The 18057-nt window shown below is 40.0% G+C and overlaps 1 protein-coding gene across 5 annotated transcripts in view; it reads right to left on the bottom strand.

Moving 5' to 3' along the window:
* Nucleotides 1-4913: 4913 nt before the first annotated feature.
* Nucleotides 4914-18057, bottom strand: part of RALA (RAS like proto-oncogene A) — a 75803-nt gene continuing 62659 nt past the window's right edge. For all 5 annotated transcript variants that reach the window (XM_024115102.3, XM_024115104.3, XM_024115107.3 and 2 more), the window contains one exon: nucleotides 4914-6878. In XM_024115102.3, coding sequence (XP_023970870.1) covers nucleotides 6756-6878 — 123 coding nt within the window. In that variant the 3' untranslated portion in view covers nucleotides 4914-6755. The remainder of the gene's footprint in view (nucleotides 6879-18057) is intronic.

Genomic DNA, 18057 nt, shown 5'->3' with positions numbered 1-18057 from the left:
CACGAACCCGTGTCCCCTGCATCGGCAGGCGGATGCGCAACCACTGCGCCACCAGGGAAGCCCTATTTATGTTTTCTTGATGGTATTCTTTGAAGCACAAAAGTTTTAAATTTTGATGAAGTTCAATTTTTTTTTTTTTTGGTGTGTGTGTTATAGTGTAGAAGGCTTCACATAATCTAAGGTTATAAAGATTTACTTCTCTTCTAAGAATTTTGTCGTTTAGTTCTCACATTTTAGGTCAGTGATCCATTTTGAGTTAATTTTTGTGTATGGTATGAAGAAGGAATACAATTTCATTCTCTTATTTGTGGCTATCCAGTTGTCCCAGAACCATTTTGTTGAAAAACTGTTCTTTCCCACTGAATTGTCTTGGCACCCTTGTTCAAGAGGGATTGACTATAAATGTGAGGATTTGTTTTTGGACTCTCAATTCTATTCTGTTATCTATTTGTCTGTTCTTATGCCAATACCACAGACTTGATTACTCTAGCTTTGTAGTAAGTTTTGAAATCAGGACTTTTTTTTTTTTTCAAGACTGTTTTGGCTATTCTGAATCCCTTGAATTTACATATAAATTTTTAAATTTTTCTTTATTTTCTTTATTTTTTTGGCTGCGTCAGGTCTTCGTTGCTGTGCACAACCTTCTCTCTATTGGTGGCGTGTGGGCTCTCTCTCTAGTTGCGGCGCACGGGCTCCAGGGCACGTGGGCTCTGTAGTTGTGGCGCATGGGCTCCAGGGCACGTGGGCTCTCTCATTGAGGCATGCGAGCTCAGTAGTTGTGGTGCACAGGCTTAGTTGCCCCACGGCATGTGGGATCTTATTTCTCCGACCAGGGATCGAACCCGCGTCCCCCGCATTGGAAGGCGGATTCTTTACCACTGGACCACCAGGGAAGTCCCTGTCATCTGTTAATCTTCTTTGGTGAAGTGTCTGTTAGGGTCTTTGGCCCATTTTTAAAATTGGCTTATTTTCTTATTGTTGAGATTGCAGAGTTCTTTGCATATTTTGGGTAACAGTCCTCTAACAGGTGTGTCTTTTGCAAATATTTTCTCTTGGTGGGAGATTTGTCTTCTGACTTTCTTGAGAGTGTATTTAATTTGCATTTCCCTAATGGCTAATGATGATGAACATCTTTTCATGTGTTTATTTCCCATTTAGTGAAATATCTGTTTATGTCTTTTGTCCATTTTCTAATTGTTTTTTTGTTTAATGTTGAGTTTTGAGAGTTCTCTATATATTCTAGTTATATGGCCTTTTTTGGCTACATGTAATCATATATTTAAGAAAATTAATTTCAATTATATGCATAATACATGATTGCATTCTTCATTTAAAAATGAAAATAAAGTTTAAACCCTCAAATCCTTTCCCTTTTCACCATCCTCTCATGGGTAACCATTATTACGTATTTCAGGTATATCCATCTAGATTAAAAAAAAATAGCTTTCTCAAGATAAACTCAGAGCATGTATATGGTGTTGCTTGTATATGGGTTTTACCAAAAAGTTGTAATGTTTGTATCGTGGTGCAAGATGCATTTTTGACCCAAGAATATTGTAGAGATCTCTCTGTGCTGATAAATGTCTCTAGTCTGTTCCTTTGAACTGCTGTATAGCATTGATTGTCTGACTATGTTAGGTTTATGTAGCCATTCCTCAGTTCCTAGACATTTAGGCAGTTCTCAGTGTTCCTTAGTAAATAATGCTACAGTGAACCACCTTGTGCATGACTCTGGGCACATGTGCAATTGTTTTCTTAGAGAGAAAAAGGGAATTTTGTGAATATTGAGGTAGGTGCTTTTTATATTTGAGTAGATCCTGCCATATTGCCCCCCCAGAATGTGTTTTTCCCCCCACCTTGGCCAACAACCACATATCTTTTGACTATAAGACCCACCCACTACTTTGTATCCCAACTGTCTACCAACTGCAAAGAGGAGGGATATCTGAGGTGGGCCTTGAACAGGAGTGGGATTTAGACATGTTGCTGGTGAGACTCACACTTATTGAGTGCCTTCTATGTCACAGGGTGTGTACCCAACACGCTTTCGGTCCATCTCTACTTATTAGGAATTGTCATTGCCTGGAGGAGACTAAGGAAGCATGGAAACTAAGTTCAAAGCGAATTCTAAGGTCCCCTCTAAGCCGACTTCTAGGGTCCAGGAAAACCATCTAAGTAGCTTTCTACCGAATCGGCGTCCTTCACAAAGATCAGTCCATAAACAACAGACAGATTTGGCATGTGATGGTGCAACACTCAGGGCGGCAGCCTGCAATTCCTCGCGCTTCCTCCGCAGAGAAGCCCTCTCCCAGCAAAGGCCCAGAAGTTAGCTCTCATACCTGCTCCTTGCTCTTCCAGTTCAACAAGGCTTGACTCTTACTTTTTGGCTGTCGAGAACATTTTGCCCTTAGGAGCATTTTCTAACTGCTAGGAGCTTGTGAGCACCTAAACGCTTCGGCTGTTTGCTTTTTCCTTGGGGCTTTCGATAAAAGTGATCTTGTTTTTCTTTCAGATTAGTTGTGCAAGTTATCACAGGTCTCAGGGCCTCTCTTCAACAGATTTTTTTTGGCCGCGCGGCTGGAGGGATCTTAGTTCCCTGACCAGGGATCGAACCCATGCCCTCAGCAGTCAAGTGTGGTGTCCTAACCACTGGACTGTCATGGCTTCTCTTAAACAGACATTAGATGCTCTCTGGGCCCCTCTCTCTCCCCATAAATGGTGCTTCTGTAAGGACTGAGAATACAGACGGCTGAGTGTCCTTCCCCGCCCACCTCCTGTCTATAGGCAGTTGTCCACAACAGCTGCACTCGGCTGCTTGAGCAAAGGACTGGGAAATTATTTTGCAGTTAAAGAAATACGGGATGAAGGTTTCTGGCCTGCCAAAGAATGCTGCCTCTTTACTGATGTTATGGAAAAAGCACTGTAAGACTGACTCCAGAGCTGAGCTCTGCACAAGGTTTTCCTTCCCGCACTTGATCTTTCTCTTAGCAACCAGGCTGTAAGCGCAAGAGGCCTCTTCTGTTCATAGCAACCTCTGCAAACTCTCTGAAGGCAATCAATCACTGACTAGGTGGCTGCAGCCTTGGGGGAATGCTGGATGTTTCCCACAATAGTACGGGCCACTGAATAATTAATTCTAGTCTCTACTGTACTCCTCTGTGCGGTGATTCAGAGCATGGACTCGGGAGCCAGACTTCTTTGCTTCCAATCCCAGTTAATAATTTTACCAGCTTTGTGGCCCTGGGCAAGTTATTCAACAGCTCTATGCCTCAGTTTTTCCATCTGCAAAATAGGGGCTAAGGACAGCACCTACCTCACAGGGTTAATATTAGGTTAAAAAATACAGGGAGGGGGCTTCCCTGGTGGCGCAGGGGTTGAAAGTCCGCCTGCCGATGCAGGGGACACGGGTTCGTGCCCCGGTCCGGGAAGATCCCACATGCCGCGGAGCGGCTGGGCCCGTGAGCCATGGCCGCTGAGCCTGCGCGTCCGGAGCCTGTGCTCCGCAACGGGAGAGGCCACAACAGTGAGAGGCCCACGTACCGGGAAAAAAAAAAAAAAATACAGGGACTTCCCTGGCAGTCCAGTGGTTAGGGCTGTGTGCTTCCACTACAGGGGGCCCAGGTTTGATCCCTGGTCAGGGAACTAGGATCCTGCAAGCCATGCATGGTGCATACAGAATACACTGTGTTTGCTATTATATGAATTTACAAACATAACAAATAGGGGGTCTAGCCCCGTGTAAGGAGACCTAGACTTAATCTCTAATTTTTTAAAAACTTCTTTTCCTTTCCTTATGCATGGAACACATAGGTACTTTCTTCAGTGTGAATGTCTGTACTTGTCCCAAACTCATGTCTGTCCTTCCATCTGCTGTATTCCCAGCCTTGCGCACAGTAGGTGGTCCATAAAAACCTATCGAAAACTAAGGGCATGAAGGAAGACCTCCATTGACCTGCCACTCTTCACTTCCAAAGTAATTTGCTAAAGCGGACTTTGGTTCTCCATTAGCTTCAGGTGCAATTCAGACTCCTTAGCCCATGTCAACCCTTAGGACTTCATGAGCTATCTTCCCCTCCTGTGTGGGCAGCCAGGTGAATCTACTCTAACACTGAACTAAATAAAAAGGATTACTTTGAAAACTTGAGGAAGTTTTGGTACATAGTTTTACTCTTAGGGCAGTTAGATGAGGTTGCTGAATTTTTTGAAAATGACATTCCGATTCACTTTGAGACAACTTAATCTAAGCTTTGTTTGGTACCTAACATTTAACATCATGCCCATTATTGGTGTTAAAAATGGGTCCACACCGTGAGATTAAAATGATGCCATTTATAACTTAAATGTGTTCATTCTGGCACTGCTTATGAGTTAAGTAGGAAATTAAAATGAATTGGATTTTGAGGGGTTGTGTTCAGTACTGGGCCAGATCGTTTCTAACCCACAGGCTGTGTGATGATTAATAGGCCACAATTGCCCAGCAGACATCAAATGAGAGAGAATGGCCTGAAGTGTGATGAAGTGGTAGCGGGGTGGTTTCTCCTGCCACAATTTGGAAATTCAAGCATCCCTGGAGCTCATTCTGATTTAGAAAATGAATATAAAGCTGCCACCTACCCACTCCGGAGTGGAGTAGTATTCTAAAAGTAGTGTATACATTTGTGACTTTCGTGACAGCAGAAGAGTGTCTTCCATGCAATTCTGCACATGGGGCTCCTCCATTTCTGAGCCTTGATTAAACCTGAGCAATGATGATCCTGACTGAGGAAATCTGGCACAGAATTCTTCTCACACAGAAGTCCCTAAACTAATGGCTCAAAAGATTTAGTTGTAGTCAAGTCTCTGGTAAGGATGCCCAGGTTGATAAATCTGAATTTTACATGTTATATTGTAAACATCAAGTAACACCACAAACATTTAAAAAAAGAAAGTTTATTGGTCTTTAAATGGCTCAAATTGCAAATAAACCAATCGGGTAGTGGCATCAGCCTAAGACACGTGATGCATCTTTGTCATTTGGCTTCATAGCACCTCAGTACCCAGGAGAGGAAAGGTCTCAAAGCAAAGTCACAATGTTAGTGGTTAGGACCCCTGGTTAAATGAGACTGCAACAAGTACACACGGAGATCGCTGGGCCCACGGGGCCGCGCTTACGTTAGTAACTTTAATTCTGCACATGGCACAGCCTATGAAAAATATGAAAGATGTACATCTCAAACCCTTTAAGGACAAATATTTAATATGACAAGCCGGATGTAATATCTAAAGAGTTCAGTTCCTAAATAGCCTATTTTTGTTAACTTTACGTACACATCTGTCACCTGGAATGCCTGAACACATCTTTGACTTGCTGAAATTAGGACTGAGCAAAAAGAAAGAAAAACTTTGTTGAATCAAACTGTCCTAGTCCCATTACAAAGAAAAGAAAAATCTGACAGTGGTAAATTTCCCATTGAAATTATGGCCCTCCAGCGGGCACGCCATACAGTGGGGACACAGCCTACTGTTTGGTGCCAGACATGTCTTCTGCACTATCCTCGGGTTTGGCTGTTTGATGTTAACTCTAGGAAAATGTAGAAACAGTGTTCTTCGTTACGAACGCAGCCTACAAATAATCCCAGTAACTCCCGTACAAACTGTAACCTCGGGAATACAAATTTAGAAGTCGACAGATGGCGAGCACGACTTTTCCCACGTGTTCCAGTGCAAAACGCATTAGCACCGTCCACGCTTTTCCTGTGCCCTGCTCCAAGGAGGTCAGAATCTTAACACACGCTCACCACTTGCAGAAAGGGATTTCCAGGGACCAGCATCTTAAAGAAAGAGGGTTCACTGAGACATAACTGGTACTGAATGCTCATAGTCTAAACTTATCTTACAAGTAGACGCTGGTCCTTCATTTTAGACTACCTTACACTTAATTAAAAGCAATCAAGAAGCTCTGGAACCTTACTTTCAAGAACCAGAGTATGGCACACAGTTTAAATTTGGACAGACTCCTACCAGTAATTTCTTGAGAATCTTCTATACAAAAGTTGTCCTCCATCCTGACATATATTCTCTCACCAGGACATGTGGGCAGTGGGCCGTGGGCCCACGGCACAGTGAGGACACACCCAGAATGATGTAAGTGGGTATCTTTAGGTTTCTAAATTAAGGCATATTAAACAATTTCCATGTACAAGTTTACACCACTTTTCTAAGTTAATCACCGGGTAATTAATGCAGGTTCACAGATGAATTACTCTCAATTGAACTATATGCAACAATCATGCCAGTAACTTTTTCTTCTATATTTTGCATAACAATGGTTAAAAAAAGTGGTACAGTTTAACTCTCATGTTCACAATTGTCATTTGTCAAGGCAGTAGAAGACCAAGACATTTTAAAATGATATAAAATTTAAGCTTTATAATAAACCAGAGGAAGTAGCCTTTCCTTGCATTGCCCACCCCCATCTCACTCTTGAATAGTTCAAGAAAGACTGCCAGCAAAACACAAGTGCCCACGCTACATTCAGGACTGTGATACATGTAGGCAATTATGAAATAAGTTGAACTGTGCTTCACCTGGTGAAGCCACATTAATTTCTTTTTTAAGTGAATTTGACTTTCAGTGCAGTTCCAATTCATGCTTTTAGAGATACATAACAATTTCCAAAATGTTAAAGTAATTTCAGTCAATTGAGCCTTCAGTGGCAAAGCTTATAAATTATATTTCTTAGTATGGTCAAGATAAGAAAGGAGTTTCGGCTTTGATTATAAAATGCAGCATCTTTCTCTTATTCTCTTGGCTAAACTTTTCCTCTTCTTTTTCCCATTCTTTTCTTTGCTGTCTTCCATCTTTCTGGCTCGAATTTCCCTCATTAAATCAAAAAATACCTAGAAAGAAGAAAATAGGATAAATAAACCAAGTTAGATCATATGTGCCTGGAATTTCTCTGAATCACGACAGTAAACCTTGGGAATATTGTATGAATATTTAGGAGCTCTTGTTTGGGGAGTACAGAGAGAGGAAAGCACCCAACTAAAGCCTGCTTCTCCAAGTATATTGAGAAAATGGGAAAAATGAATTTGGTAAAATGTGTTTACATAATATAACCTAATCTTTCCATCTGAATTTTCAAGATAAAAATGAAAAAAGCACTACAAGTGAGGCTAGCTCCAAAGATATAAAACTCAATGGATTACATTTGAGTAATTTATCATTAGTTAAATGTATTTTATCAATTAACTTTTAATTTGTGTTTAATAAAATTTACATTTAATAGCCTGGTTTTCTTCAGCCCTGTTTTAAAAAACAGCTGTGGAAAATGACTGCTTCCTTTATCGTTCTGATACCAGGCACTAGAAAACAATTTTGTTTGTTGCACTATATTTGAGGATTTATCAATTCTTGTTTGATGTCTAGAAATTGGCAAATAATGGGAGATACTAGCATAATAATTTTAAAATTACTACTGTAACAATTCAGAAGTTCAATATCAATAACAAATGTCTGAGTACACACTGAGAAGGGCCTAGAAGGATGTGGACTGTACACAAATAGTTGTGAGTGTGTGGATGATGAGTGGGTGAATAACTTATGGGTCACACTTTTGCATTCTGGATTAAAAAAAATGATTACTTCTAGAATAAAACTTGGTAAGACTAAAAACAAATTCAAGAAATCATATCAAGCATCTTTTCTGACCACAATGCTTAGAAATCAACTACAAGAAAAAAACTGTAAAAAAACTGTAAAATAACAGAAACACGTGGAGGCTAAACAATATGCTACTAAAACAACCAATGGATCACTGAAGAAATCAAAGAGGAAAGCAAATAATACCTGAAGAAATCAAAGAGGAAAGCAAAAAATACCTAAAGACAAAACGAAAGCATGCCAATCCAAAATGTATGGGACACAGCAAAAGCAGTTCTAAGAGGGAAGTTTATAGCAATAATAATATATCTTGTATACAAAATATAGAAAAATCTCAAACAACCTAATCTTATACTTAAAGCAACTAGAGAAAGAAAAACAAACAAAACCCAGTTAGTAGAAGGAAAGAAATCATAAAGATCACAGCAGAAATAAATGAAATAGAAACAAACAAAAAAAACAACAGAAAAGATCAATGAAACTAAAAGCTGGTTCTTTGAAAAGATAAACAAAATTGATAAACCTTTAGCCAGACTCATCAAGAAAAAGAGGGAGAGGGTTCAAATCAATAAAATTAGAGATGAAAAAGGAGAAGTTACAACTAATACCACAGAAATACAAAGGACTGCAAGAGACAATTACAAGCAACTATATGCCGGTAAAATGGACAACCTAGAAAAAATGGACAAATGCCTAGAAATGTACAATCTCCCAAAACTGAACCAGGAAGAAACAGAAAATATAAACAGACCAATCACAGGTACTGAAATTGAAACTGTGATGAAAAAACTCCCAACAAAAAAGTACAGGACCAGATGGCTTCACAGGCAAATTCTATCAAATGTTCTATCAAACATTTAGAATAAAGAGTTAACACCTATCCTTCTGAAAGCATTCCAAAAAATTGCAGAGGAAGGAACACTCCCAAACTCATTCTATGAGGCCACCATCACCCTGATACCAAAACCAGACAAAGATGTCACCAAAAAAATTACAGGCCAATATCACTGATGAACATGGATGAAAAAATCCTCAACAAAATACTCAGCAAACTAAATCCTAAAAAGGATTATACCATAATCGAGTGGGATTTATCCCAGGGATGCAACGATTCTACAATATCTGCAAATCAATCAGTGTGATACATCATATTAACAAACTAAAGAATAAAAACCATATGACCATCTCAATAGATGAATCTGATCAAAAGCTTTGCAACACCAATTTATGATAAAAACTCTCCAGAAAGTGGGCCTAGAGGGAACATACCTCAACATAATAAAGGTGGTATATGACAAACCCACAGCTAACATCATATTCAATGGTGAAAAGCTGTAAAGCATTTTCTCTCAGATCAGGAAAAAGACAAGGATGTCCCCTCTCAACACTTTTATTCAACATAGTTTTGGAAGTCCTAGCCATGGCAATCAGACAAGAAAGAGAAAAGGGATCCAAATAGGAAAAGAAGAATTAAAACTATCATTGTTTTCAGATGACATGATACTATATATAGAAAATCCTAAAGATGTTACCAGAAAAGTACAAGAGCTCATCAATGAATTCAGTAAAGTTGCAGGATACAAAATCAATACACAGAAATCTCTTGCATTGCTATACACTAACAACAAAAGATCAGAAAGAGAAAATTAAAGAAACACTCCTATTTACCATCACATCAAGAAGAACAAAATACCTAGGAATACAACTACCTAAGGAGGCAAAAGACCTGTACTCCAAAAACTATAAGATGCTGATAAAAGAAACTGAAGACAACACAAACAGATGTAAAGATATAACGTGTTTTTGGCTCAGAAAAATCAATATTGTCAAAATGACTACACTACCGAAGGCAATCTACAGATTCAGTGCAATCTCTATCAAATTACCAATGGCATTTTTCACGGAACTAGAACAAAAATTTTTTTATTTGTATGGAAACACAAAAGACCCTGATAGTCAAAGCAATCTTGAGGAAGAAAAATGGAACTGGAGGAATCAGGCTTCCTGACTTCAGACTATACTACAAAATTTCAGTAATCAAAACAGAAATATAGATCAATGAAACAGGATAGAAAGCCCAGAGATAACTGACCATAGGTGCATGGGTTTATCTACAACAAAGGAGACAAGACTATACAATGGAGAAAAGACGGTCTCTTCACTAAGTGATGCTGGGAAAACTGGACAGCTACATGTAGAAGAATACAATTAGAACATTCTTTATCACCATACACAAAAATAAACTCAAAACTGATTAAAGATCTAAATGTAAGACTGGATACTATACAACTCCTAGAGGAAAACCTAGACAGAACACTCTTTGACATAAATTGCAGCAGTATCTTTTTGGATCTGTCTCCTAGAGTAATGGAAATAAAAACAAAGATAAACAAACTCAAAAACTTTTGCACAGCAAAGGAAACCATAAGCAAAATGAAAAGACAACCCACAGAATGGGAGAAAATAACTGCAAACCATATGACCAACAGGGGATTAATCTCTAAAATTTACAAACAGCTCATGTGACTCTATCAAAAAGAACCCAATGAAAAAAGGCAGAAGATCTAAATACACATTTCTCCAAAGAAGACATACAGACAGCCAATGGGCACATGAAAAGATGCTCAACACCGCTAATTATTAGAGAAATGCAAATGAAAACTACGATGAGGTATCACCTCACACCAGTCAGAATGGCCATCATCAGAAAGTCTACAAACAATAAATGCTGGAGAGGGTGTGGAAAAAAGGGAACCCTCCTACACTGTTGGTGGGAATGTAAATTGGTGCAGCCACTATGGAGAACAGTATGGAGGTTCCTTAAGAAACTAAAAACAGAGTTATAATTGGAATCTAAAAAAACAAAGATACAAATGAACTTATTTCCAAAAGAGAGACTCACAGACATAGAAAACAAACTTATGGTTACCAAAGGGGAAGGGGTGAGAGACAGATAAAACAGATAACCAGGAACAGTGCTCAGAGTTTTCTGAGATGCTCTATGCAGTTATAATCCTCAAATTTGGCTCGAATAAAAATTTCTATTTCTTTTGTAGGAAAAAAAAGACAACTAACAAGGACCTACTGTATAGCACAGGGAACTATACTCAATATTTTGTAATAACCTATAAGGGAGAAGAATCTGGAAGAGAATATACATGTGTATAACTGAATCGTTCTGCTGTACACCTGAAACTAACATGATATTGTAAATTAACTATACATAAAAAAAAAGATAAAAAAAGATATGGTATGCATTAGGGGACACTGTCCACAACGGATATAGTGGACAAAGGGTTAATGTCCTTAATATAAAGCAGGCTTATGAATCAAAAAGATAACCCCCCCCCATTAGATCAATGGGCAGAAGAAAGTAATTTCAGCGTTCACAGAAGATCTACAAACGGCCCAATGAATCAACTACAAGATGCCCAGCCTCAGTAGTAATCAGGAAACACAAAAGAAATGATTTCCCCATCTTGCTGGCAACATTTAAAGGCTCCTTTAACTGGTACTGACAAGTAGTGGGGAAAGGGTTTCCTCACACTCTGTTGGTGGGAGTGTAAGGCAGCCTCTTTGGAGGGTGACTTGTCATTAAAATTTAAAATGCACCCTTGCTTTTAGCCTTGTGTGGGTGCACGTGCACACAGATCACTGTATTATGTTTGTAATAGCACTGCAGACAATCTAAATGTCACCGATAGGCTTTTTTCATAATTCAGCCATTTTCCTAACTATGGAACATTTTGTAGATTTTAAAAAGAACGTGGTACGTCTATATGCAACGACATGGAAAGAACTACAAGATCTATTTACTGTGAAATTTAAAAAGCAAACCACAGAAATACACTATACATACACATATACACACACACACATCCTATTTATACAGGTGGAAAAGAATCAAATACAAAACACACATCCTTTATACAGGTGGAAAAGAATCAAATACAAAACACACATCCTATTTATACAGGTGGAAAAGAATCAAATACAAACTTTCCCTTTAGGTTCTTTTTTTTTTCCCCCTTAGATTCTGTATGCCTGTCTTTAAATGCAGATTAATGTCTGGAAAGATACACACATGTTAGCAGTACCTACAGGTAAAGGAGGTGAGTGGAATCTGGGTGGAGTGACAGACTCACTTTTCCTCCTTATACTTTTTCCTCTGTATCACGAATTTTTCTTTATACAAAGAGCATATGTTCATGTATTACTTGTATAAAGAAAAAATTAAAAACATTTTCAAAAACAAGACACTATATTTCTAACAAAATTCTTTCCCCAACATAAAATTGGCTCTCTTGACATAATAAATCATACTTTCATTTTGACATCTACTTGCCTAATTTCTTTCCATTTCCCTCCAAGATGTTCCTTAAAATTAAGAGCAACCTTGGAGTTGCAATGTAAAGAGCCAGAGCATTTAGCTAGAAGGGTATACTATAAGGTCATCAGATGGCCTGGCATCCAGTGAGGACCCAAGCAGGTTTCCCAGATGGTCCTCTAGCCTCTGAGTGATTCCTCTGTGACAGGCCAGGCTTCAGCTCAACAATTCTGATGGTCATGAAGCTTTTTCACAGGGTAGTTTTAAAATCTGCTTCCTTGAAACTTCTGCCCAGTGGTCTATTTGGAATCCTGATAAGGATAAGGCTTGGGCGTGTAAAGTCTTGTGGGAGCTAGTATTTGTTTTCTGTGACAACACAAGGTACCTCTCAATTTAATAGAAGGAGACAATTTTAACACTTAATCCTGGAAAATCTGCTCAGACTTCTGGTGGTGGATGACACACAACATGGGAGATGCCACAGGTATTGCAACCATTGTTTTAAGTAAAATAGAGAGGGAAGAACATTGGCTCCAGAGCCAGCAGATGCCACTACGGGCGACATGGTGACCTTGAGCCAGGTATGTAATCTCTCCACACCTCAGTTTCCTCATCTAAAAAGGCGTCACGAGAGGAGTATCTATGCTTCATAGGGTTAAAGATGCCACAGTGCCTGGCTCTTGCAAGCACTAAGGAGTATTAGCTCTTATAACTATGTATTACATCATTGCCTCAGCAAACAAACCAAAAAAACAACTATAATCCAAACGTAACCAAATTTAAGAAACTGAAGAGTTGCTGCAAGTTACTTTTCCTTAGCCACTGAGGTACTTTATCTGGTAGCCACTCTTCAGGACACAGCAGTGAAAAATGCATCTGTCTGTGACTTAGTTCTCTGGTGGCAACCACAGGTACTAGAATCTTACATATTCCCCTGATATATACATACATGTGCACTTGTGTGTGTATGAGTGTGTTTCAAACACAGATGGCAGCAAACTACAGATGCTGTTCTGTACTTTGCTTTTTCATTTACTGATGGTGAAGATCATTCCATATCAGCACATTTAGCTCTACCTTCATTTCTTTTCAACAGTTGTACAGTATTCCATTATATAGACGCACCATAATTTAAAGCAGTCTGTTATTGGACACTTGGATATTTCCCGTCTTTTGCTTCTACAAATAATGCTTCAATGACTACTGCTGAACATACACTTATGCATGGATGTATAATTTTATCTGTATAATACATTTTTAGAACTTGAATTGTTGGGGTCATAATTTTGATAATTGCCAAACTGCCCTTCCATGAACATATCAGAGTTCCTTTATGAGAGTTCCTTTTTTTCCCATACTCCTGTCAACAGTATTATTATCAACCTTCTTGCCCTTTTCCAATTGACAGGTTTAAAATTGCACTTCCTTTTTGTAAGTGAGACTCATAATTAAACGCGATTTGCATTTCTTTTCTGTGACGGGGCTATCTGTTTTTCGACCATTTTCCCATTGGGTTGCCCTTTTCCAATTGACAGGTAAAAAAGTATGTCATTATATTTTAAAATTGCACTTCCTTTTTGTAAGTGAGACTCATAATTAAACGCGATTTGCATTTCTTTTCTGTGACGGGGCTATCTGTTTTTCGACCATTTTCCCATTGGGTTGTTGGTCTTTCTTACTGTCTGGTGATCTCTCTGATAATGCACACTACCGTATTTTCCCAGGGCCTCTGATGCCAGCAGGTGACACTACAGGACTGCTTCAAGCCTCAGAGCTTGGACAGTTATGCTCCCCACTCCCCTTAGATCACGAAGGTTTGTTCTATAACCTGCTCAAGACATCCAAACAGGAGGAAACAAAGTATACATCTGCTATGACGATCTTCATTGGTGCCTTTCAAAACCCCAAACATGCTGAACCTTAAACTGTATTTCATTAGTACTTCAAAAAACATTTGCCATAACTTTAGAGGAAACTGGTCTACTCAGTAGAAATCTTACAGCAATTTGTACAGATGTCTTGGACTTACAGGAATCTGACCGTGTGACTAAAAAAAAATTAATCAGTTTAAGACAGTAATAACACTGTCTTAAAACCTACAGTAAACAGGCAGAATCTCTAAATTTTTAACATGATTTCTGGACCAGAGTTGCAAATCTACAGGCACAGCAGACGAGCTCACAGGCACCTGCAGCCACGTAGGGCAGTTACTCCAAGTGTGCCGCACCACCCGTGTGCACATCCAGGAGCTATAGCTAAACCGGCAAATTCTCAGGTCTCACCCCAGGACCAAGCGAATCAAAATCTCTGGGGAAGACCCAGGAACCTGTGTTTATCAGGCTCTATAGGCAATCCTCCTGCATCTTAGTGTTTGAGAGGCACTCAGTAGAGCCTAGATACGCGGGGGCTGAAAAGGCCCCGCCTGGAGGGCTCTCAGAACCTGTGCTGCCCCAGCGCAACCGGCAGGCTTCCTAAATCCTGATGATGGCGTCCCGCAGCAGGATGAAAGGCAACTGGGAAGGCTTCTAGAAACGAGGTAAGGGTGTTCTTCACCTGGTCTCCAGGAAGGGCCAATCTGAACACAGTGTGAAGATGAGGGGAGGGCACAGGAGCTCCCCTTGCACTTGGGGGAGAGCAGAGGCTGAGGGTAGGGAAGGCAGCTGTGGTGACAGAGATTTCAAAATCCTCTCAGGGAAGGCAGCTGTGGTGACAGAGATTTCAAAATCCTCTCCCCCGGGTCTGGGAGAACTTAAGTGAGGCTGGGCAGGTGTCTGTCAGCTCAGAGGACTTACATAGTGCCTTCTAGATTCTCCAGCAAATCAGGATAAGGGGAAAAAAAAAAAAGGCAAGGCAGGGATTCAGGTCAGGAATATGTCAGTGCTTTAAAAAAAAAAAAAAGGTACATCTAGCTGCAGTGTCTCATGTTTTAATGCCTCTTGGGAACCTAAGGACAAAGTGAAGTAAGAAATTCCTAACACGTTGTACTTGAGCATTCAGGGCCGATAAAAAAAATCAACACGTAGAGAGGACTGGCAGCGTGAACACAGCCTGAAGGGGTTAGTGCGCCACGGCTGGCCAGGAGGGAGTCCGGGAGAAGTCCGGAGCTGCCGAAGAGGCAAGAGACTTTTTCTTCCCTCTTTGTTTCCTGGTGCGCGAGGAGGGGGGATTCAGAGCGCCGCCTAAAGGAGCTCCAGAGACGGGCGCGAGCCACGGCTATCAGCGCGGACCCCAGAGACGGGCATGAGACGCTAAGGCCGCTGCTGCCGCCACCAAGAAGCCTGTGTGCGAGCACAGGTCACTCTCCACACCTCCCCTCCCAGGAGCCTGTGCAGCCCGCCACTGCCAGGGTCCCGGGATCCAGGGACAGCTTCCCCGGGAGGACGAACGGCGCGCCTCAGGCCGGTGCAACGTCATGCCGGCCTCTGCTGCCGCAGGCTCGCCCCGCCTCCGTACCCCTCCCTCCCCCCAGCCTGAGTGAGCCGGAGCCCCCGAATCATCCCAAATTGAGGAGATGGACTTTGGGAGCAAAGCAATATATATATTTTTTTCCCTTTCTCTCTTTTTGTGAGTATGTGTATGCTTCTGTGTGAGATTTTTGTCTATATAGCTTTGCTTTCACCATTTGTCCTAGGGTTTTATGTCCATCCGTTTTTTTTTTTAACTTAAAAAAATCTTTTTCTTAATATTTTTTATTCTAATAACTTTATTTTATCTTACTTTATTTTATTTTATCCTCTTTCTTTCCTTCTTTCTACTTTTTCTCTCTTCTATTCAATATATATATTTTTTTCCCTTTCTCTCTTTTTGTGAGTGAGTATGTGTATGCTTCTGTGTGAGATTTTTGTCTATATAGCTTTGCTTTCACCATTTGTCCTAGGGTTTTATGTCCATCCGTTTTTTTTTTTAACTTAAAAAAATCTTTTTCTTAATATTTTTTATTCTAATAACTTTATTTTATCTTACTTTATTTTATTTTATCCTCTTTCTTTCCTTCTTTCTACTTTTTCTCTCTTCTATTCTGAGCCGTGTGGATGAAAGGCTCTTGGTGCTGCAGCCAGGAGTCAGTGCTGTGCCTCTGAGGTGGAAGAGCCCACTTCAGGACACTGGTCCACAAGACACCTCCCAGCTCCACGTAATATCAAACAGCAAAAATCTCCCAGAGATCTCCATCTCAACACCAAGACCCAGCTTCACTCAAAGATCAGCAAGCTACAGTGCTGGTCACCCTATGCCAAACAACTAGCAAGACAGGAACACAGCCCCATCCATTAGCAGAGAGGCTCCTAAAATCATAATAAGGCTACAGACACCCCCAAACACACCACCAGACGTGGACTTGCCCACCAGAAAGACGAGATCTAGCCTCATCCACCAGAACACAGGCACTAGTCCCCTCAACCAGGAAACCCCTCAACCAGGAAACCTACTCCACTGTCCACTGAACCAACCTTAGCCACTGGGGACAGACACCAAAAACAACGGGAACTACGAACCTGCATCCTGCAAAAAGGAGACCCCAAACACAGTAAGTTAAGGAAAATGAGAAGACAGAAAAACACACAGCAGATGAAGGAGCAAGGTAAAAACACACCAGACCTAACAAATGAAGAGGAAATAGGCAGTCTACCTGAAAAAGAATTCAGAGTAATGATAGTAAAGATGATCCAAAATCTTGGAAATAGAATAGACAAAATGCAAGAAACATTTACCAAGGACCTAGAGGAACTAAAGAGGAAACAAGCAATGATGAACAACACGATAAATGAAATTAAAAATACTCTCGAAGGGATCAATAGCAGAATAACTGAAGCAGAAGAATGGATAAGTGACCTGAAAGATAAAATACTGGAAATAACTACTGCAGAGCAGAATAAAGAAAAAAGAATGAAAAGAACTGAGGACAGTCTCAGAGACCTCTGGGACAACATTAAACACACCAACATTCGAATTATAGGGGTCCCAGAAGAAGAAGAGAAAAAGAAAGGGACTGAGAAAATATTTGAAGAGATTATAGTTGAAAACTTCCCTAATATAGGAAAGGAAATAGTCAATCAAGTCCAGGAAGCACAGAGAGTCCCATACAGGATAAACCCAAGGAGAAACACGCCAAGACACATAATAATCAAACTGTCAAAAATTAAATACAAAGAAAACATATTAAAAGCAGCAAGGGAAAAACAACAAATAACACACAAAGGAATCCCCATAAGGTTAACATCGGATCTTTCAGCAGAAACTCTCCAAGCCAGAAGGGAGTGGCAGGACATATTTAAAGTGATGAAGGAAAAAAACCTACAACCAAGATTACTCTACCCAGCAAGGATCTCATTCAGATTTGATGGAGAAATTAAAACCTTTACAGACAAGCAAAAGCTGAGAGAGTTCAGCACCACCAAACCAGCTTTACAACAAATGCTAAAGGAACTTCTCTAGGCAAGAAACACAAGAGAAGGAAAAGACCTACAAGAACAACCCGAAACAATTCAGTAAATGGTAATAGAACCATACATATCGATAATTACCTTAAATGTAAATGGATTAAATGCTCCCACCAAAAGACACAGACTGGCTGAATGGAAACAAAAACAAGACCCATATATATGCTGTCTACAAGAGACCCACTTCAGACCTAGGGACACATACAGACTGAAAGTGAGGGGATGGAAAAAGATATTCCATGCAAATGGAAATCAGAAGAAAGCTGGAGTAGCAATTCTCATATCAGACAAAATAGACTTTAAAGTAAAAACTATAACAAGAGACAAAGAAGGACACTATATAATGATCAAGGGATCGATCCATGAAGAAGATATAACAATTGTAAATATTTATGCACCCAACATAGGAGCACCTCAATACATAAGGCAAATACTAACAGCCATAAAAGGGGAAATCGACAGTAACACAATCATAGTAGGGGACTTTAACACCCCACTTTCACCAATGGACAGATCATCCAAAATGAAAATAAATAAGGAAACACAAGCTTTAAATGATACATTACACAAGATGGACTTAATTGATATTTATAGGACATTCCATCCAAAAACAACAGAATACACATTCTTCTCAAGTGCTCATGGAACACT

Source organism: Physeter macrocephalus, chromosome 5 (assembly GCF_002837175.3).
Source record: "Physeter macrocephalus isolate SW-GA chromosome 5, ASM283717v5, whole genome shotgun sequence".
Lineage (NCBI taxonomy): Eukaryota > Metazoa > Chordata > Mammalia > Artiodactyla > Physeteridae > Physeter > Physeter macrocephalus.
This window is presented reverse-complemented; position numbering and strand designations above follow the sequence as displayed.